Below are 22,174 nucleotides of genomic sequence, written 5' to 3' on the forward strand. Positions count from 1 at the left end.
CTGTCTACCCTGATCTACCCTGATCTACCCTGTCTACCCCGTGTACCCCGTCTACCCTGATCTACCCTGTCTCCCCTGATCTACCTTGTCTACATTGATCTACCCTGTCTACCCTGATCTACCCTATCTACCCCATCTACCCTGATCTACACTGTCTACCCTGTCCACTCTGATCTACCCTGTCTATTCTGTCTACCCTGATCTACCCTGTCTACCCTGATCTACCCTGATCTACCCTGTCTACCTGTCTACCCTAAAAATGTGTTGCTGGAAAAGCACAGCAGGTCAGGCAGCATCCAAGGAGCAGGAGAATCGACGTTTCGGGCATGAGCCCTTCTTCAGGAATGAATCACCCTGTCTACCCTGATCTACCCTGTCTACCCTACTGTCTACCCTGATCTACCCTATCTACCCTACTGTCTACCCTGATCTACCCTGTCTACCCTGATCCACCCTGTCTACCCTACTGTCTACCCTGATCTACCCTGTTTACCCTGATCCACCCCGTCCACCCTGATCTACCCTGTCTACCCCGTCCACCCTGATCTACCCTGTCTACCCTGTCTACCCTGTCTATCCTACTGTCTACCCTGCAACCTTCTCTCTTTCATTGATTTGATCTCCTTGCACTTCCCTTTTCCCTCTTCTTCAATTCTCACTCCTCAAATCCCCACAGTGTGTCAGCAGGCCATTTGGCCCATTGAGTCCACACCAACCCTCTGAAGAGCATCCCACGTGGATCCAATGTCACCCTATCCCTGTAACCCTGCATTTCCCAATGCCAATCCACCCTAATGTGCACATCACAGAGACCACAGACACTGCTCCAATCAATATCCAATGATCATGTTACAAAGTGGCTGCCAGGATCAATCAAACCTGCTGTGATGCTCCTGTAGTTGAACAGCCTGTTAAAACCGACACCTGAAGGAAACCATCATGTGGAGGTGCTTGTGTTGGACTAGGGTGAACAAAGAAGAAGTCACACAACATCAAGTTATAGTCCAAAAGGTTTAATTGAAATCACAAGCTTTGTGAGCATTGTTCCTTCACCTGTTGGACTACAACTTGGTGTCATGTGACTTCTGACCTGAAGCAAGGACATTGGTCATGTTCTCAAGATACCCCACCTCAGCACAAGGCAATGCTGAGCAGGGAGAAACCACAAGGAAGGAAATACCAGAATTGTTGTTTTTTAACCTCATTTAATGTACCAGTTGGTTGTTTTTGTTTGTCTGATTGATATTCAAACCTCTGACTGACCTTTGATCTGTTCCAGAACGCCAGGTCAAGCAGACTGCAGAACACACAATGGAACCAGTGGAACGGACCGATGTTAAACTTTGATACCATCCATTTGCACAGCAGAGACTAACACCGTCAGAATGTTCCTGAGGTAACAGCGATGATGTTAGAGAGACTATAACCTGCTTTGCAGCTCAGGACTTTTTAATGTATTTCCTCAGGTATTTCCCTTCCTCGGTCTCCCCTCACTACATTAGGAGATTGGTGAACCTTTTGTCGCCCTCTGAGCTTCAGATTCTGCCCCCTTTTAATGGCAATTCCTTAACCCCCAACAATTGCAAGGTCAAATCCTGGTCCATCCCTAACAGCATTGTGGCTGTGCCTACACCACACAGACAGCAGTCACTCAAGAAGGCAGTCAATGGCAATAAATGTCGTCCCTAAACGTTCACATTTATTTCCCTGAATAGTTTTAAAGAAATTCACTGTAACAATAAGGATGATTGGATTTGCACCGTTATGGACAAGACCAGACCCCATCGAATTGTATTAAGAATGTAGCATAGACCCTGACTTATTCTTATTTTAAAGTTAGATGTAAAGTGCTGTGTTCCAAATGCAGTGTGATTGGTCAAACTACTCAATGTTAAGCAAAACACAATTTATTTAAATGCAAACAAAAGAAAGAGGAATTTAGAATAACTTAAAAATTTGACAACTTAAGCAAATAATAGATTCAGTAACTATTGCTAATTAACTGTTCCAATCCAGTAACATCAAATAAATATATCCCTTGGCAAAAAGGAAAATTCAGATGCAGATTCTCACATGCAGTTCTCCAGTCCAGGAGGAAAGGATCAAGAGAAAGTTCAGAGAGAGTAGCAGCTAAGAGACTTACACTGAAGCTTCTAACTCTGTTAAGACCTCAATAATCTCTGATGTCACTCAGAAATCCTGATCTGTGGGATGGCCACACCCATTCAGGTCACATTAAAATAAACCCAAGGCCTCCCAAGCAGTTTGCACAAACCAGCTTGAGCTCCGCCTTACAAACTCTCTTAAAAAAACTAGGGCAAAGTAGCCTTTTAAAGTCACAGCACTGTCACAGCACAGTAGTGTAAAATGACATGCCTAAATTGGTATGGTTACTGTCCTTTCTCAATCACACTCAATTCTGTGGGCACTCAGTTTGTGTTGATGTCCAATCATCTTTAATCCCATCACTGAAAAACCTCCTCATTTAGGATCATTCTCTGTATCCTTTCCCTGAATCGGACTGCCATTTTATAGCTGATAGATCTGAATTAAATGCCAGGCCCACATATAGTGTACTATATGCTGAGATTAACCTGACCCATGTCACATAAGACCCTCAAAGAGAGGGAATATGTTTCCTGTCTAATTTTGGGCCGATCTCCACTTCGAACTCCCAGGCGAAGGGAGATAACCCCTTCTGTGTAATCTCTTGGAAAAGGTTAACCCCATCACATCCATAAAAACATGTGGATCTGTCAATTGCCAATGAGGATTACTGAAAAGAGACCATAAATCGTACGAGTCAGTTTCACATGAAGTGTAGTGAATCTGCTCACTGTACAGACAGTTAAACCAGACAGTGGCTTATAATTAGCCTTGATTCAATACTGACACGTTCCCTTGAAACAACATGGGAAATAGTTTTATGGCTATTTTAACAAAGAAGTTTCAGTTGGGTTTAAGCAGTTATTTTTCATGCAACTCAACTTCAGAGTCTGCCTTAATTGACTCATTAACCCATGCTTTCTCTAACCTGACGTGAGTTATGACATTCTGTTTTACAAGGGAGAAAAATTAATTCTGTCTTTTTTCATTAGCTTTTGTTCCTCTCACTGGCGCTGTTCATGGTTTTCAGATCATGAGCTTCCTGTTCACTGCAAAGAAAAATGTTCAAGGGTTTCCTGATTAAAATGGCTCTTCATTTCCAAGTTGGTGCTGGTGGAATCATCAGAGCCATCACAACCTGATGTTGTAATGAACCTGGCCCAAGGGAGAGCTCGGTCTCAGCCAACTCATTGTGTCTGCTGCAGGGGGCTGTGAGCAGCAATTCACTGACAACAATTCAACTCGCAATCCTGTCTACTAGCTCTCCAGCCCACCCTAGCCCCATCTCCTGGTCACTATCCAGTGGACACTGGCAGGGAGACTAGAGGCCTGGTTTGAGTCTGCCTGCCGACTCGCTTGCCCTGGTAGCCTGAATCCAGGATCTTTATCCTTTTTTTCTCTCATCTCTCTTGCTCATAATTTGCTTTACTCAGTATTTGATCTCTCGCTGTGAGACTCATAGCGTCATACAGTATGGAAACAGACACTTCGGCCCAACCAGCCCATGTTGACCATTATCTTAAACTAAACTAGTCTCACCTGCCTACTCCTGGCCCATATCCCTCCAAACCTTTCCTACCCATGTACTTATCCAAATGTCTTTTAAACATTGTAACTGTACTAGCATTTGCCGCTCCCTCTTACAGTCCACACACAAACCACTCTCTGTGTAAACAATTTGCCCCTCATGTCTTTTTAAAATCTTTCTGCTCTCACCTTAAAAATATGCCCCTGAGTCTTGAAATCCTCCACCCTAGGGCAAAGGTACTTGCCATCCACCTTATCAGTACTCCTGATGATGTTATAAACCTCTACAAGGTCACCCTTTAACTTCCTACGCTCCGGTGAAAAATGTCACTGCCTAGCCAGACTTTGCTTATAATTCAAACTCTTCAGTCCCAGTAACATCCTTTTCTGAATCCTCTCGAGTTTAATAATATCCTTGCTATAACTCTTCATGTGTCAGCAATTGATTGAACTGTAGAAAATAACAAAGAGTGACTCCATATAAAAAAAGAACTGCAGATGCTGGAAATCTGAAACAGAACAGGAATCGCTGGAGAAACTCAGCAGGTCTGGCAGCATCATTGGAGAGAAAGTAGAGTTAATGTTTCAGTCCAGTGGCCCCTCTTCAGAAACACCAGAACGACTGTAGGCTCACAAAATCTCCATCTCCAAGATGATGAGTGATGATTGAGGCTGATTCATTATTGTTTCCTCTGGCTTGGTGTACTGAGCGTGGAGGTAGCTCACTGGGCTTCCATGAGAATGACAGATTCCCTATGCACAGGGAATGGGACCTGTCTCACTTGCTCAATACAACATTAAGCAAGACCTCTCCCTCTCGAATTCCAACCTTGGGATTGCCTCAGAATTTTCAGGAACTAAAGATTAATCTTGTCAATATTGCAGTGGGCATGAGCCATGAGATTAGTCCATAAAATGGAGGAGCAAAGTAAGCCATTCAGCCCATCAAGTCTGCTCCACCTATCAGTGGTAATTCTGATGATCCTCAACTCCACTCTCCTGCCTTTTCCCCATAACCCTTCATTGCCTTCCTGATTAAAAATCTATCTCAGACTTGACTATATTGAATGAGTCAGCCTCAACAGCTCTTTGTGGTATTAAAATCTCACAGATTAACTCCCATCGAAGAGAAAAATATCCTCCTTAAATGTGCGATCCCTTATTCTGAGATGGACCCAGACTCTCTCAGAAGGGGAAACAACTCTTCCACATCGAACACTTAAGTCCCCTAAGAATCTTGTATGTTTTAATTGTAAATAATTGGCACATTAAAATTGATAATATTTCCCATTTTCTTTGATTTTTCTTTAAGTATGAGAAACAGGAAACAGGGTGTCCGACTGGTTGATCAGTTTGATTGGTCTGTTTGAGTAATTAGTCAATTTGACAGTTCATTTCGACTGGTCAATCAGTTTAATTGGCCAAATTGATTGGTCAGTCAGCTTGATTGGTTAGACAGGTTGGTCAGTTTGATTGGTCAATTTGACAGGTCCATCGGTTTGATTGGCCAGTCAATTGGAGTCAGAGTCAAAAAGTGTGGCACTCGAAAAACACAGTAGATTAAGGCAGCATCTGAGAAGCCAGCCTTTCAGGCATAAGCTTTTCATCAGGAATTGTTGGAGTCAGATGTCATGTGATAAATCATCAGGAATATGTTAATGTTGAGTTGGCCATCCCCAATACTTACAGAGCCTGAGGTATCCATATTGTTTTTTTTTAATCCTGAGATTGTTGGTTTGACCCATGAGCCATCAGGAACCATTTCCTGATCTTGTTCATTCCTGGATATTCCAAGTTTAGATTCGATTTCCTACAGTGTGGAAACAGGCCCTTCGGCCCAATCAGTCCACACCGACCCTCCGAAGAGTAACCCACCCAGACCCATGCCCTCTGACTAATGCACGGAACACTATGGGCAGTTTAACATAGCCAATTCACCTGACCTGCCCATCTTTTGGATTGTGGGAGGAAACCCATGCAGACAAGGGGAGAATGGGCAAACTCTACACAGACAGTTGCCCAAGGCGGGAATTGAACCTGGGTCCCTGGTGCTGTGAGGCAGCAGTGTTAAGTTGTTCATATTGGCACATCTCAGGCTTCAATGAGACGTTCACACCATAAACAGCCCTTCCTGAACCTTCAGACTCGCACAAGCCAAACAGAGAGCAGCCAAGGAGAAGCAGGAACATGAACAGGACTGAGGGACCGGGGGTTTAGGATGGGCCTGCACAGGCTGGGAGATGTTAATGCCACTGAGAATGCAGTGGCTTCTCCATGATTGCATTTACTGGAAAGTGCATTTCCATGAATTACAAACAAGGTTATTTTTGCTGCAGATTACAGGCAGTATAATCCTGACGAATCCTGATCATAATGATATGATCAAGCAATTAAAATCCAATTATCAGCTAGACTGAAAGGTCAGAATGTAGCCAGTAATATCATTTTTCACAAGCTGTTTTTTTTTTGCAAATCATGAATGTCATCAGAATATTTTCAATTCTCCAACTGAACAAGTCAGATTAAAACAGAAAGGATGACGTAGGTGAAGGCACATTAATGTTGGATGTTGACAAGGCTCAGGATTTGTCCAACCAGATATTCTTCAGTCTACTATTCTGCAGTTAATTAGCAATAAATACTGCATTCACTTCAGCACCCATAAAACACATAAAACTCCTTAAAAAGAAAAGTGCAGTTCTTTGAATGACTCCATTAGTAAACTCACTCTGCAGTTTTTCACTCAATTTCTGCTGAATCATTAGACTGAGGTTTACAGACAGTGTTAAAGAAGTCACTGTCTGGGGACTAACCAAGTGGCTAGACTATTATTCCAGAGAGGCAAATCAATCTTTCGGGTATAAGCCCTTGCATTCCTGAGGAAGGGTTTATGCCCGAAAGGTCGACTGTCCAGCTTCTCGGATGCTGCTGTGCTTTTCCACAAACAATCTCTCAACTCTGATCTCCAGAATCTGCGGCCCTCACTATCTCCTATTATTCCAGAGACCCAAGTTAATTTCACTATATCAGATCAGTGTGGAAACAGGTCTTCACCCCGTCAAGTCCATATTGACTCTCTGAGGAGGATCCCCATCCAGACCCCGATCCCTACCCTATCCCAGTCCCCCTGGATTTCCCATGGCTAACCCACCTAGCATATATATCCCTGGACATTATGGGCAATTTAACATGGCCAATCTACCTTAGCCTGCACATCTCTGGACTGTTGGAGGAAACCGGAGCAAACCCATACAACCACAGGGAGAATGTGAAAACTCCACACAAACACTTACCTGAGGCTGGAATTGAATCCAGGTTGCTGGCGCTGTGAGGCAGTAATGCTGACCACTGACCCACCATACTTCCCTAAGATGGTAGAATGTGAATTCAATCTGGAATTAAGGATCTAATGATGATTGTGAATCTATTGTCAGTTATTAGGAAAAAAAGCTACATGGTTCACCAATGTCCTTAGGGAAGGAAATCTGCTGTACTTACCAGGTCTAGCAAAGAGCAGTGTGGTTGACTGTTTAACTGCTCCTCTGGGTAATTAGAGTCGACATAGATTCAGGGTCACCTAGTGACACCCAGGTCCTGTGAGTAAATAAACAAATTCAGATCGAATTGCTGCTCTTGACCAATAAACCTTATTGAATAGTGATCATATGTGATTGCTGGAATGGAGTGAGGGTGGATAAGAATAGAAAAAAACTAAAGTGCACAAACCAGACATCCCACTTAGACCCATGGTATCGCTACCAGGGACACCATCACACAAACTGGCTAAAGAACTACAGCAGAAACTGAAACACCTGATCAGCGGATCCAGACACTCTATACAATCAACACAGGAATTCTTGGACATCATCAGAAATATACACATAGACAAGGAAGAAACCGTAGTGTCATTCGATGTAACAGGACTGTTCACCTCTATTGACAAAACCCTAGCCAGAGAAACAATAGCCAACCTGCTGGACATACAGAACAGACAACAGGATGGGGAAACTATCAACAAAGACGGCATACTCAAACTACTGGACCTGTACCTCACAACACACTTCACATTCAACAACCAAATATATGAATAAATCAACGGCACACCTATGGGCTCACCCATCTCGGGACTCATAGCAGAAGTGGTAATGCAAAGGTTAGAACAAACAGTCTTACCACAAATTCAACCCAAACTCTGGGTCAGATACGTTGATGACACCTTTGTTCAAAAGGGCCACAACACACTGCAGTACACCAGAACTGCAAAAAAAGGAAGAACACCTCTACAATGTATTCGCCAAAAACGGATTCCCGCGCAATTTCATCAACAGATGCCTAAGGGAAAGACAACGGAACGAGGACATGCCGCAACCCAAAGGGCTAGCCACACTACCATACATCAAAAACATTTCTGAACTGACAGCCAGACTACTACAACCACTAGGACTCATAACAGCACACAAACCAACAGCCACTCTCAGACAACAACTCACCAGGACAAAGGACCCAATACCCAGCATGAGCAAAACCAATGTAGTGTACAAAATCCCATGCAAGGACTGCACAAGACACTACATGGGAAAAACAAGAAGACAGCTAACGATCTGTATCCATGAACACCAACTAACCACGAAACGACATGACCAGCTATCCTTAGTAGCCACACACGCAGATGACAAGCAACATGAGTTCGACTGGGACAACACTACTATTATAGGACAAGCCAAACAGAGAACAGCCAGGGAATTCCTAGAGGCATGGCACTCATCCACAGATTCAATCAATAAGCGCATCAACCTGGACCCAATATATCGGCCACTACAACGGACAGCTGGAACTGACAACCGGAAGCGGCAGGTATAAACCACTATAAATGCCAGAGGAAAGATCACAGAAGTGCTTCACAGGAGGCTCCCAAGCACTGAGGATGTCACCTAGACAGGGGATGAAACGTCTGCAACACAAATTCCCAGCTCAGCGAACAGAACCACAACAACAAGCACCTGAGCTACAAATCTTCTCCCAAACTTTGAATAGAAAAAAACATCAGAGGAGCAGAAGGAATCCACGATTTAATAAGATCACAGCTGATTGTTAACCTCAATTCCACTTTCCTTCTCAAAATTACCCCTGAAGTCAAAAATCTATTGATCACAGCCTTCAATCTACACTCAACAACTGAGCATTAACAACCCCCCAGGACGGAGCTTTCCAAGGAATCACAACCTTCTGAGTGAAGGATTCTTTCCTGAGATTAGTTTAAAATGGTCAAACTCAGGTTCTGGGATGTGTTCTGACTTCTGGAATGTCCAGTGGAGATGAAACAGCATCTAGCTACAACCCCTCTCAGAATCCCGTTAGTTGAAGGTGGCTACCTCTTCACCATGTAAACCCATGTAAACATCCACTCTCCTCAATCCTCTCATTCTAAGAAACAACTACTGAACTTTCCTGTATAATGTGTGTGTACTTCCTTAGGTATGGACCCTGTCTACAATCGGAATTATTCTTCACAGCCATCTATTCACAGATTAGAATGACCAGGCTGAGATTACAAATAGCACTCAACTGGGATTCTAGAATACACACATAAGATAATATCTAAAATCTGACTCAACATGTAGGTAGGTCAGCTAGCAGGTAGGCCATATTGGATTTGCTGCTAGGCAATGAGCCAGGCCAGGTGTTAGATCTCTCAGTGTGGCCACAACTGGATCACCTTTACCATTTCCATGGAGAGGGATAGGAACAGACAGTACTAGAAGGTATTTAATTGGGGGAGGGGAAATGATACTGCTATTAGACAGGAGCCGTGGAGTATAAATTGTGATCAATCATTCTACAGGAAATGCACAACAGAAATGTGGAGGCAGTTTAAGAAGCACTTGTTGTGAGTATTGGATAACTTTGTCCCATTGAGACAGGCAAGGAATGGAAAGGTGAAGGAGCCTTGGATAACAAGAGAAGAGCAGCTTCTCACCAAGAGGGAGAAGGAAGCTTACTTAAGATTGAGGAAGCAAGGGTCTGGCATAGCTTTAGAGAATTACAGGGTAGCTAGGAAAGAACTCAAAAAATGGACTGAGGAGAGCTGGGGATGAGGGGGTGTGGGGGGGGGTGGGGGCACAAAAAAGCCTTGGTGAGAAGGATTAGGGAAAACCCAAAGGCGTTCTACACTTACATGAGGAATAAGAAAATGATCAGAGGGAGGGTAGGGCCGATCACGGAATATGGAGGGAACTTGTGCCTGGTATCTGAAGAGGTGGGGAGGCCCAAACAGTTTTCTGCTTCAGTATTCACTAGAGAGAGGGACCTTGTTGATTGTGGGAACACTGTGGACCAGGTTAATAGGCTTGTACAGATTGGTATTAAGGAAGTGGATGTGCTGGAAACTCTGGGAAGCATCAAGATAGAAAAGTCCCCAGGGCCAGACCAGATATATCCAAGGTTACCACAGTAAGTGAGGAATGAGATTGCTGTGCCTCTGATGATCCTCATTGTCCAAGGGAGTAGTACCGATGATTGGAGGGAGGCAAATGTTGTTCCTCTGTTCAAGAAAGGGAATAGGGAAATCCCTGGGAATTACAGGACAGTCAGTCTTACGTCGGTGGTCAGCAAGGTACTGGAAAGTATTCTGAGAGATAGAATTTATGACTATTGAGAAAACATTGTAAATTTAAAGATAGTCAGCATGGCATTGTGAGGGGCAGGTCATGCCTCACAAGCCTTATTGAGTTCTTTGAGGATGTGAGGAGACAGGTTGATGAAGGTTGCACAGTGGATGTGGTGGAGATGGATTTCAGTGAGGCATTTGATAAAGTTCCTCATGGCAGGCTCATTCAGAAAGTTAGAAGGTATGGGATACAGGGAAATGTGGCTGGCTGGACATAGAATTGGTTGGCCGAAAGAAGGCAGTGAGTGGTAGTGGATGGAAAGTATTCCACCTGAAGGTTGGTGACCAGTGGGGTCCCACAGGGATCTGTTCTTGGGCCTCTGCTCTTTGTAGTTTTTATAAATGACTTGGATGAAGAAGTGGAAGGTGGGATTAGCACGTTTGCTGATGGTACAAAGGTCGCTGGTGTTGTAGATAGTATCGAGGGCTGCTGCAGGCTACAACAAGACATTGTCAAGATGCAGAGCTGGGCTGAGGAGTGGCAAATGGTTCAACCAGGATAAATGCAGTGATTCATTTTGGAAGGTCAAATTTGAATGCTCAATACAGAGTTAAAGACAGGATTCTTGTCAGGAGCAGTGGGATCTTGGGATCCTTCAAGGTTGCCACCCAAGATGATAAGGTTGTTAAGAAGGTGTATGGTGTTTTGGCCTTCATTAACAGGGAGATTGAGCCACGAGGTTTTGCTGCAGTTCTATAAAACCCTGGATAGACCACACTTGGAATATTGTGTTCAGTTCTGGTTACCTTATTATAGGAAGGATGTAAATGCTTTAGAGACGGTGCACAGGAGAATTACCAGGATGCTGCCTGGATTGGAGGGCTTGTCTTATGAAGAGAGGTTAAGTGAGCTTGGGCTTTTCACATTGGAAAGAAGAAGGAAGAGAGGTGACTTGATAGAGGTGTACAAGGTAATGAGAGGCATAGATAGAGTAGATAGCTAGAGGCTTTTCCCCAGGGCAGAAATGGCTGTCAGGAAGGGTCACAATTTTAAGTTGATTGGAGGAATGTACGGGGAGATGTCAGAGATAGGTTCTTTACTCAGAGAGTGGTGGGTGAGTGGAAGGCACTGCCAGCAGTGGTAGTAGAGTCAGAGACATTCAGGACATTTAAGTGACTGCTGGACAAGCAGATGGACAGCAGTAAATTGAGGGGTGTGTAGGTAAGGTCGATCTTAGATGAAGGTAAATGCTCAACACAACATCATGGGCCAAAGGACCTGTACTGTCTGTACTATTTAATGTTCCAAGTTCTATGACTGTCTTACAAACTATCTCAACCTCATCACAAAAGCTGTCTTATTATTAGGGTTGGGAGAGCCTTATTCAGACATCCTTGTTGATCTCAGTTAACTCTCCAAATTCACTGCAATCTGAGTTACAGACTGACAAACACTAGGACATAGGTAGACATCCTTCAGACTCGATTCACAAACTTCTACAGCCAATAGAGTGAGAGCTTCCACCCCACTGGATTCAAACAAGGGATGAAAAGTAAGTCTCAATCCAACTCAGTCAATCTGTGACATTCCCAACGTTTACCCAATGGCTGATGTACATGGCAAATCCAATTTATGTCAATCTTTTTGTATGGAGTCAAACTCCATATTTGCCTAATTTGTTATTGCCAGGGGATTGTACACTGGACAGAGCCGGCAATTCACATTAACTGTCCCATTTTCCTCTCTTCTAGAAACTTTCAAGTCATGTTGTACAACCGGATTGGACAAACTGACTTCTAATCAAGATTAATGAAAACCACTTTTCCCACCCTGGTTCTTCCTATTCCCTTGCCAAATCTTCAACTTATTCCATCCCATCTCAGTTTGATGTGCACTCTTTAAAGGAACTGGACCCTTCATACACAAGTACCATGGGCAGAAACCGTACTGAATTGGATTAGTGCTTTAAACCATTGCAATGTTTTGGCTGTATCCAATACCTGTAGCAGCACCAACAATGTCTAAAGGGAATCCTTAACTATATTTCTTAGTATGGAAATCATCTTTTACATTAACACATTGATGGACTGGGCAGAAATGGTAAGTTTGTTTTTTTTTAATTGATAATAGCTTCTGCTTTCTGACAACGTCACCTCTCTTCTCTACTGTCCATTTTCAATCAGTGTCCTTGCCCTCTATGGGTTTCAGGGTATCCCACTCTGTCACTCAGCCACAACCTGGCCTTGCACTTACCTTGGATGACCTCAGCCAATGGTTGTCTAGAGCTGAAAGCCGGGGCTTTTCAAGGGGCAGAGCTCAGGACAGCTCTTTCCCATTTGGGGAAACACGCAGCATGTGATGACTACTTTGAGGAACACGTGACAATAAATGCAAGGCCATCCTATCCCATGGCAATTTGAAGTGGCTAGAAGATAATCTCTATCATCCTAGCTCTGGTAAAGCTAATCTACCATGTTTTGATTGGATATGTGTGATGGCTGATGTCTCCATAACAATTAATCATTGGCAGGAAAACAAGAAAGTATTTTTGTAACAGTACATGGAACTTGGCACAAATTATTGGGGGAGGGAGTGGAGGGGGCATGGGGATGTAGAGGGGGTGGGAGATTGGGGGAAGGGCCATGGGGGAAGGGGGTGTGGTGAGGTGAGAAACAACGAAAGAAGCAAAGTTCCAAATCCAAAAATGGTGCCATTTGCAATCTTAGTCGGCAGCTCAACTAAATTGAAGGGCATGTCGATGGAGGGTTTGGATGTTGTAAAGTGTTCCTGTAGCGCCTTCTCCATCCCCACAAGTCGGTGTGTACAGACAGTGAGCAGTCTCTAGGAAATGCCCATGTATTGTGCATTATCACCATCTGTAGAACCATTCCACCGATGCTGCCCAGGAACATGGTCAGACTGAGATGAGGAGGCGGGACACTGCTCGCTTTCTTTGTCTTCTGTGAACCCTAGAACATTCCGGCAGTCAGGAATCCAATCGTTGACCAATTGAACAACACAAGAAAATAAATATTTAACCTCCACTCTATAATCAGTATTCACAACACAGTGCGTGCAGCTCCTCAGACAGTACAATACCCCTAGATAATGGAGCTTTTTTAACGATGGATACAACCCCTCTGCTAATTCAGTTAAAGTAGTTAGATAACAAGTGAAGCAAATGTTGGTCTCTAGGTTCCAAACTCGTCCTTCAGGATGATGTGACTGACACTAAGTATAACATCATGGGCAAATCTCCATCCAATTTTCAGTGGATGTGGACTCAGAGGGGAACAGTATTCCTCGTTCAGGACAAATGGTCTTTAAACTGGCTACAGCCTGAATGCAGTAAGACATGGAACAGTGCAATAAAGATCTCTCAACACACAGTTCAGAGGGAGCTGTACCTTATATTAACTCTCTGTACACTTGCCCTGAAAGTGTTTAGGACAGTGTAGAGGATGTATCTAACCCCCTGAGTGGTTGATCAATCAGTGTAGAGGTGGTTTAAAAGAGTAGCGAGACCTTTACTGTGTATCTAACCCCATGTTGTTCCTGTCCCTGATACAGTGTAGAGGGAGCTTTACTCTAAAAATAATTCTGTGCTGTAGCTGTCTTGGGAGTGTTTGTTGGGACAGTGTAGAGAACATTTTTTTTCTGTACCCTAACACTGTGCTCTATCTCTCTCAGCAGGTTTTGGTGGGGGACAATGGAGAGGGAGCTTTTCTCTGCATCTAACCCTGCGCTGTCACTGTCCTGGGGATGTTTGGTGGGGGACAGTGCAGAGGGAGCTTTACTCTGTATTAACCCCATGGTGTCCCTGTCCTAGGAGTGTTGAATGGAGACAGTGTAGAGGGAGCTTTACTCTGTATCTAGCCCCGTACTGTCCCTGCCCTGGGAATTGTCCATACTGAGTGACCTCCCGTACTTTCCCATGTAGATGGCAGTAAGGAATGATAATGGGGACAACTTGCCAGTAGGCTTCATTTTTGAAGTAATGAATGAAATCAGCCAAGGTTATGCTCATCCAGAAGTCTTTAACCAGCACAATGTGTGTTTTAGTGATGCTGTTGAAAATGATACTCAGTGTCAGAGATGTATCAATAGAGAATTGTTTATTCCGGTCATTTTCAGATTCATTGGCTTAAAGCCACATCATTAAAAGTGGAAGATGAGGTTCACATGTTTAAATGGTTGTTCCAAATGAAAGTGTGTTGTTCCATGATGGTTCACTTTATCTCCGTTGTCTAAAACATATTTTAGAGTTGTTGGATGTTTACAGCATGATTAATCCACTGCCAACAGACTGTCACCTCCAACCCAATGCAATTTCAGGTCTAAATGAAGAGGAATTTGTGAGGGATTTGTGAGAACATTTTGAATTTTGGATGGGAGGGGCTGAACCAATTTGTCTCAAATATTCTATTCATCAAATTGATTCACGGTTAATCACTGAAACTGAAAACTGTGAGGGAGCGGGTAGCAAGAAGGCAGAAAACTGGTTCAGAAACAGTTGTTGTTGATCATTTTTAGTGTTTTAAAGAACAATGTGGAAAAGTGTAATTGGGCTCTGAAACAGAAGAAGCAAAGGACAATCTCTCACTGGAGAGATCCTGTTGAGTTTATTTTGTCAGATGTAGTTCAGATCTTTCTTCATTCTGTGTTAAAGGGGCTGCTTCGTCTCTGACCCAGCTCGAACATTCTTGAGTCCCCCAGAGGCAGCCCATCGAACCTGTTGGAGCTAATAATGGCTGGGAGGGAAAACTTGTTGGGGTCTTGTCAGCTCACTGGAGATCTAATGAGAGACCCACACTGCCTCCTGCAGGCCAGCTTTGCCAAAACACATGCCAAAAAAGGCAATGATGAGGATAATACCCAGTGTGTGGAAAGTGCCCCAGCAAGGGCTATGGGCCAGTTAGTAACTGAAAGCTTCCATTTTCAGTAGGTGCCATAGAGCTCTCTCTGGGCCAGGATTACGGGCACCTCAGCACCGGGCACCTAGATATCGGGCAAGTAATGGGGAGGGCAGGAAGAGGGACAGTGCATGTGATTTTGCAGGGTGGTGTACGTAACTCATGGGAGGATGGGGCAAGGGCTGTCTGAAGCAAGGGCATAAGACCATAGGACTAGAAATTAGGCCATTCAGCCCATCAAATCTGCTTCACCATTTGATCATGGCTGATAGGTTTTTCAACCCCATTCTCCCATTTTCTCCTCGTAACCTTTGATCCTCTTGGCAATCAATAAACTATCTATCTCCATCTTAAGTATACTCAATGAACTGCTCTCCACAGTCTTCCGTGGCAACGATTTCCACAGATTCACCACATTCTGGCGACAGAAGTTTCTCCTTACCACTATCCTTCCCTTTACTCTAAAGGATGTGCCTTATGTCTTTGTCTCTCCTGCCAATGGAAACATTTCCCCAACATCCACTCTGTCCAGGCTGTTCAGTATTCTGTAAGTTTCAATCATGATCCTCATTGGCCCCAACCTTCCCAATTCCAGAACCTCGAATAGTGATCCACTGGTTACCTCTCTCAAGGGATCCCCCCTAGACCACAACAGCACTGTTGTGAACTACCCATAGTGACTTGTGTGACCTGGTGACTCCCTGCTCCATTACAGTGAGGGTCTACAGCAGTACGTGTGACAGAGAAGCATATCCAGCAGAATGGACGCGGGGGTTAAAGCTGAGAGCTCAGGGTTGGAAAGGCTCCTAGAATAAAAAAAATTGGTCTGGTGACGGTGCACAGGAGGAAGTCTTTAGGCAGATATTAGTTATCTTTCTAACAACGTTTGCAATGAGAAAATCACAGTGCAAGAGAAAATCAAAGTCATTGTGACAGAATAGTTGGTTGAAGTCCCTGCTCCTTGATGCTTCTGTCAGAAGGGAACTGATGATAAAGGACCTTTTGTGAAAATGCACTTGTGTTGCTCTGAGATTTAAAAAATAAAATCTTCGATGCTATGTCTAAGGATGGACTAGTGTAACTCTCAGGGACTGAATCACTCTTCCTGCTTATGCAATGAGCTATAAAGTAAAGACATCAGCACAAGTAGACTATTTGGCCCATCAATCTTCCTCACTACGTCTTCCTGCCCACAGCTCCTATCCCTTCTGGATTCTGAGAGACAGTCAAACTGTTAACTCTGTTTCCCTCTCTGCAGAAGCTGACTGACTTACTGCTGTTGATTCCCACAGAGAAACACAATTTTTTTTCTAATTTATGCATGGGATGGGAGCGTATCTGATCAGGCCAGCATTTATTACTCATCCCCAATTGCCCAGAGGGCAGTTAAGAATCAACCACATCACTGGAGTCACATGTAGGGCAGACCAGGTAAGGAAAACAGTTTCTTTCCGAAAGGACATTTGTGAACCAAGTGGGATTCTCTCAACAGTGAACCATGCATTCACAGCCATCAGTAGGCTCTTAATCCCAGATTTATATTGTATTCAAATTCCACCATCTACTGTGATAAAATTTAAATGCAGGTCTCACCACAATACCTGGGTCTCTAGATTAACAGTTCAGTAATAACACCACAAAGCCATCACCTCCCCCGTTTCTAGGTCTTGAATATACTCAATAATGGAGATTCTTACGGGGGATTGATGGGAGGTCAGGGGGTTGGGAGTGGGGGGAATGTGACTTCCCTTGATTCACAACCACCTGAGTTCACTCCTAAATGATTAACCCTATATCCTGAGAGCATGACCCTGTGTTAGATAGAGAGACTGAAAGGTTTAGGGAGGGCATTCTAAAATTTAGACACCAGACAACAGAAGACACACCCACCAATGGTGGAGCAATGGAAATCACAGACGTACAAGAGACCAACCTCTTGGAGGGTTATAGGGTTAGAGGAGGTTCCAGAAATGAATAGAAGGATGGGACTGAGGTGAATCCAGGGAAGGATTCATATACAAGGATGAGAATTTTAAAATCAAAAACATTGCTGGATGAACGGTGGCTCAGTGGTTAGCACTGCTCCCTCACAGCGCTAGGGATCTGGGTTTGATTCCAGCCTTGGGTAACTGTCTGTGTGGAGTTTGCACATTCTCCCTGTGTCTGTGTGGGTTTCCTCCCACACTCCAACGATATGCAAGTTAGAGTGGGTTGGCCGTGCTAAACTGCCCTTCGTGTTCAAGGATATGAGGGCTAGGTGGATTAGCCAGGGGAAATGTGGGGCTGGGTATATCTAGGATGCTCTTTGGAGGATTGGTACGGACTTGACAGGCCAAATGATCTCTTTCTGCACTGCAGAGATTCTACGATTCTTGGAAGGTGATGGGAGTAACAGGCTGTGGGCTGGAAAAACTCAATTCATCATCAGTTCTCTCTGCCAGAATGGAATAAGAGTGTTGTGTTTCTTTTAGTCCAAGCCCATAGCCATGAGTCAGCAGGAGAGGTGCAACAGAGAATTACAAAGAAGCTGAGAAAGGGGATGTTAATCAACTCCCTCCTCCTGGGATTTATGTGAGGGGCACTGCTTGGCTTTGATGCTCCCACAGTTGGCATTTTGTGGTCAAAGGGTGAACCGTGTACCAGCAGCTGAAGAATGGTCACCCAATGAGAGCCCCAAAGGCTTCAGGAGAGATGAGAGGACATAGAGAAACAGCATCTCCCTTCTCCACACATCAACAAGCCCAGAGTGATGCAAATGTTTGCAGAGGTTTAAGAAAGCTCATCCAATTGGGCAACTGCAATGAAACAGGGGACAGTCCAATGTCATTTGCCTCTCCCTGCCTCACCCCACTGCTTCAGGTACAATAATACGGTGTGGATCCCATTAAATGACAGTAACACATTGTGACATTGAACTCATCAATGCAGCTACAACCCTTGAAATATTAATCGTCAGTGTCGAGATAGCTACACTTTCCTGGATATAACTGCGATGAAATTCTGAAGAGTTGACTATGTACTTTAGTTCCTTTTAATTCACTGCCAAGGTCCATTCTCTGCTTCCACGCAAGATTTGTACATTTATATTAGGTTTCCCATGTTGTGTATTGCAGTGAAAAGAAAAAGTGCCAATTTTAAAGAAGCAAAGGGAAAGAAGTGAGCTGGTAATCTTCAAAGAAGATTTATGCAGCACAGATCGCAAATAATTTAACAGGTTTCACACGCACTTTAATGATTCCGAAGGACAGTCACTGTTAGTTGTAGAAATATAAAATGCCATTTTGCACACAGCCAGCACAGATAGTGAAATGGAATCTGTCGGCTTGAGCACAGAATGTTGCTTAGGACTTCTACATTGCAAATAGAAAAACAGTTTTAATCTGAATCACAACAGCTCCAACAGACAGAGCTCATCTGGTGGTTTTATCACATCACTGAGAGAAAGAGACAGAGAGAGACAGAGAGAGAGAGAGAGACAGAGACAGAGAGAGACAGAGCTTCTCCAGAAAGTGAGACTGAAGGAAAGAAACCTTTATGTGGAAAATAAACATACACAAGGCATTTCTGCAATTGAGTTTTACCAAGCCAGTAATATTTCTAACAAGAAGCCCATTTCTGATGGCACGCATGCATCAATGAAATCCCACACACTCCTCGGAGTAACAATATTAGATTAATTTGTCACTTGACATGTACAGAACAGTTTCGATGTTTCCAGGCATTTTTAACCTTAACGCTGAGCCTCTCTTCTCCTTCTGTAGGTGTTTGAGGACATATATATCACTGAGTTGCCATTGACAACGGACAATAATTTTTCTCCCAAAAGACTCCTTTGCCAATCCTGTGGTCTGTTCTGTTTTCTGCCTTGTCCTCAGCACACTGCCACAGTATGGGACATTGATGCAATATTAGCCATTTGGTGTCGATGGAACAGAAAACATACCACCCTTCAGATTTCCTGTTTCTCTATTTTCTTTTTTCTCTTTTTTTTAAGAACGGAAGATTTTTTGTATTCAAATTAAGGGTGTTTTAAATCTTATAGTTTTGTACAATGTAATTTTTTAAAGTGTGTAATTTTAGTAAAGACACTTGATGCACAATTTTCTGGAGTTTTATTTTAATTGAATTAATCTAAACATGGAGTGCTTTATGTAAAATTGTTTCATTCTTCACACACCTGCTGGACTGCAGTCACTTCACTCCAGATGTGGCATGTGGGAAGTGTTGGGTGGTGGAGGTAATGGGATTCATGAGGTTTTGGGATGTAACTCCTGGTATTGTTGGGGTTGGGATCCAGCTGGGATGTTTGTTGTTTGGTGGTGATGGGATTCTGGATATTGGGTTTCAAGGCAAGCTAGAGTTCATGGTGCATTGGGGTTCAGCAGTTTTAATGATGGCAGGGTTCGTTCTTTCTGATTCAGTGGGATTCGGGTTCAAGGGGTGTTGGTTCAGTAACAGTGGGTTTGGGTTTGTTGGGTTACTCAATATTGGGGATCAGTGGGTATTTGGTTTCAGAACTGTCAGCATTCACAGTGTCAGTGGGTTCGAGTGTTGGGTGTTGGGGATTCCCTGTTTGAAAGGTGATGAAGTTTACCAGTATTGGCTTTCAGACGTCACAAAACTCACAGATGTCAGGATTCAACGACATGGAGGTTTGGAGTTAGGGTTACTTGTTTCCGCTGCTTTGGTGTTTAGTAACAATGATATTCTGTAATTTTGGCATTTTAGATCCTTGATTCAGGAATGGTGGGGTGTGATGTGTCACTGTAGAGAGTGGACTTTCAGGAGGTGATCTTACTCATTGATGTTGGAATTCACTGACTTTGGTGTTTGGGTGTGTCTGGGTTCACAGCTTCTGAGGTTAGAGTGACATTGTGCTTGGATATTGAGATTCAGATTCAAGAATGCTGGAGATCAGAGTGATCAGAGTTCCAAGTATTGACCTTCGGGGATGTTGGACATTTATGTGTTTTGTGGGATTGCAGGATGTTGGTGTTCGTAGTTGGATCTTTTCATCTGGCATTAGGGGTTTGGGGTGTTGGTGTTGGAGGGGTATGGAGATTAGGGGTTCAGTGGGTGGGTTAGAGATCGAAGAGTTGTTGACGTTTGAGGTGTTGCTCTTAGTGGTTGGGATAAAGGCATTTGGAGAATTGGAACTTTGGGCTGATAGAGTTAAGGAGAGTGTTGGGATTTCTGGCAGTGATGGGACTTAGGGCTTAGTGTAATGAAGGTCAGGAGTACTGATGTTCAGGAATCTGGGTACTTCGGTTCAGGGACTGCTGAGTTTTGGGATGAGGGGATTAGGGTTTGTAATTTAGGGCATTGAGTTTACCTCAATGACTGAAATAACTAGAAAATTGTGAGCAGGTGAGGGGCTAGTGGAAGTCCCTAAATTTCATGTGAAATGTTGCTGTTGGATATGTGTTCTTAAACCAACATGGAGTCTATCCCTATTAAAGTTTCAGGAAGTTTGCAATGAAGTTGGAAAAGGAGTGATGCTTAACTGCCCTTGTCACTACAATAACCATGCTTCGGTGCTTTACTGCATTCAGTTAAAGGAAATTTAATCTTGTTCACATTTCTGATGTAGCCCTGTAAGAACGACAGGATCAGGAGTTAACTAAGTTGTGACACTGCTGCAATTAATTGTAGGTCAGCACTGAGCGATGCACTGATTCACTCTCGAAAGTACATGTCCATCACAAACAGGATGAAATACTTCACTGTTAATGTGTGTTAAGGGTCCTGACTGAAACTTCAGGACTCAGTTCCATAAGATCTTATGGGCATGGAAATAAAATTGATATTTATTGCACATTATTTAACAATTGCATTTGGTCCTGAAATTCAAAATGATAAACATGTCACATCTGATGCATAAGGGCAAGATTCACTTCTGGTGTGGGGCTACTAAAGAAGTCTTTGTTTGTGTGTGTGTGAGAGAGAGAGGGACTGTGTGTGTGTGTGTCTAATCACAATCTCTCACCCTGGAATCTCCATCCTCTTAAATACGCTGCACCATGCAACGAATCAGAAATGTTTGGCCGGCCTAAATGGCCTGTTCCTGTGCTGTTCAGTTCTGTGTTCTAAATGAATTGTAATGGGGTTTAAGACCCATGCACTTTATTAACTTCAAAGAATGGGAAGTAATAGAATTGTATCTCCTCTTGTGAATGAATCAGCAAAACCTCTACAGGTACAACATGAGGAGGCAAGAGCAGAATACTTAAAATCGAATGTCTGGAAAGTTTTTTAGATCCAAGCAGAACTTGCATGCCCTTCAAACAACACCTGGACTAGCTACATAGATAGTAGTTGCTGGAGAAACTGAGCAGATCTGTGTGGAGAGAGAAAAACATAGTTAATCCTTTGCTCTTCAAAACAAATGGAGTCAAACTGGGCATGAAACATTAACCCTGTTTCTTACTCTACAGATGCTGACAGATCTGCTGAGTTTCTCTCCTATTTTATGTTTGTCTTTCAAATTTCCAGTGTCTGCACTATTTTGTTTGTTCTTTTCATTTGGATGACATACATGTCCAACACTCCTAAAACTGATTTGGGAGATGGTGCAGATATGAGCAACAATGTGACTGTGTCTGAGTGTAATATTTTATTCTGGAAATGGAAAGTATTCTGTTGTCCAGCTGTTATTTATCAAACATAGAAAATCGAAAAAACAAATGAAAGGAATGGAAATGGTTAAACCATTGGGAGCATATGTACTCCATTGATTCCCACTTGCATCCAAGTGAGCCTCAATGAACTGGGCCTCATGAACACCAGCTAAGGAGATCAGGAATGTGCACGGTACTCCTCAATGGCATGGTCTCCTTAATGTTCCTGAAAGCTTTCATGGTCCTTGAATGATGATGTGGAGACCCCAGCGTGAAAACAGAACCATGTGCTGGGCGCTCATTACCCCAAGTAAGGATTAAGCTGTGAATTCCTTGTTTAGATGACAGTCTGTACCTGACTGGGAATCTGTTGTTATTTAGAGAGTGGTTGCTATGGAGCAAG

At 43.5% G+C, this 22,174-nt stretch overlaps 1 protein-coding gene across 3 annotated transcripts in view; it reads left to right on the forward strand.

The window, feature by feature from the left end:
* LOC122542726 (leucine-rich repeat and fibronectin type III domain-containing protein 1-like protein) overlaps positions 1 to 19,250 on the forward strand; it is a 180,812-nt gene extending 161,562 nt beyond the window's left edge. For 2 of the 3 annotated variants that reach the window (XM_043680702.1, XM_043680703.1), the window contains exons 4-6: positions 1,280 to 1,396; positions 11,993 to 12,341; positions 18,916 to 19,250. In XM_043680702.1, coding sequence (XP_043536637.1) covers positions 1,280 to 1,347 — 68 coding nt within the window. In that variant the 3' untranslated portion in view covers positions 1,348 to 1,396; positions 11,993 to 12,341; positions 18,916 to 19,250. Of the gene's footprint in view, positions 1 to 1,279; positions 1,397 to 11,992; positions 12,342 to 16,446; positions 16,804 to 18,915 lie in introns of those variants that run through there. The other variant, XM_043680704.1, reaches the window with a different exon arrangement.
* The last annotated feature ends 2,924 nt before the right edge of the window (positions 19,251 to 22,174 follow it).

The sequence above is a fragment of the Chiloscyllium plagiosum genome, chromosome 41, assembly GCF_004010195.1.
Source record: "Chiloscyllium plagiosum isolate BGI_BamShark_2017 chromosome 41, ASM401019v2, whole genome shotgun sequence".
In the NCBI taxonomy this organism is placed as follows: Eukaryota; Metazoa; Chordata; class Chondrichthyes; order Orectolobiformes; family Hemiscylliidae; genus Chiloscyllium; species Chiloscyllium plagiosum.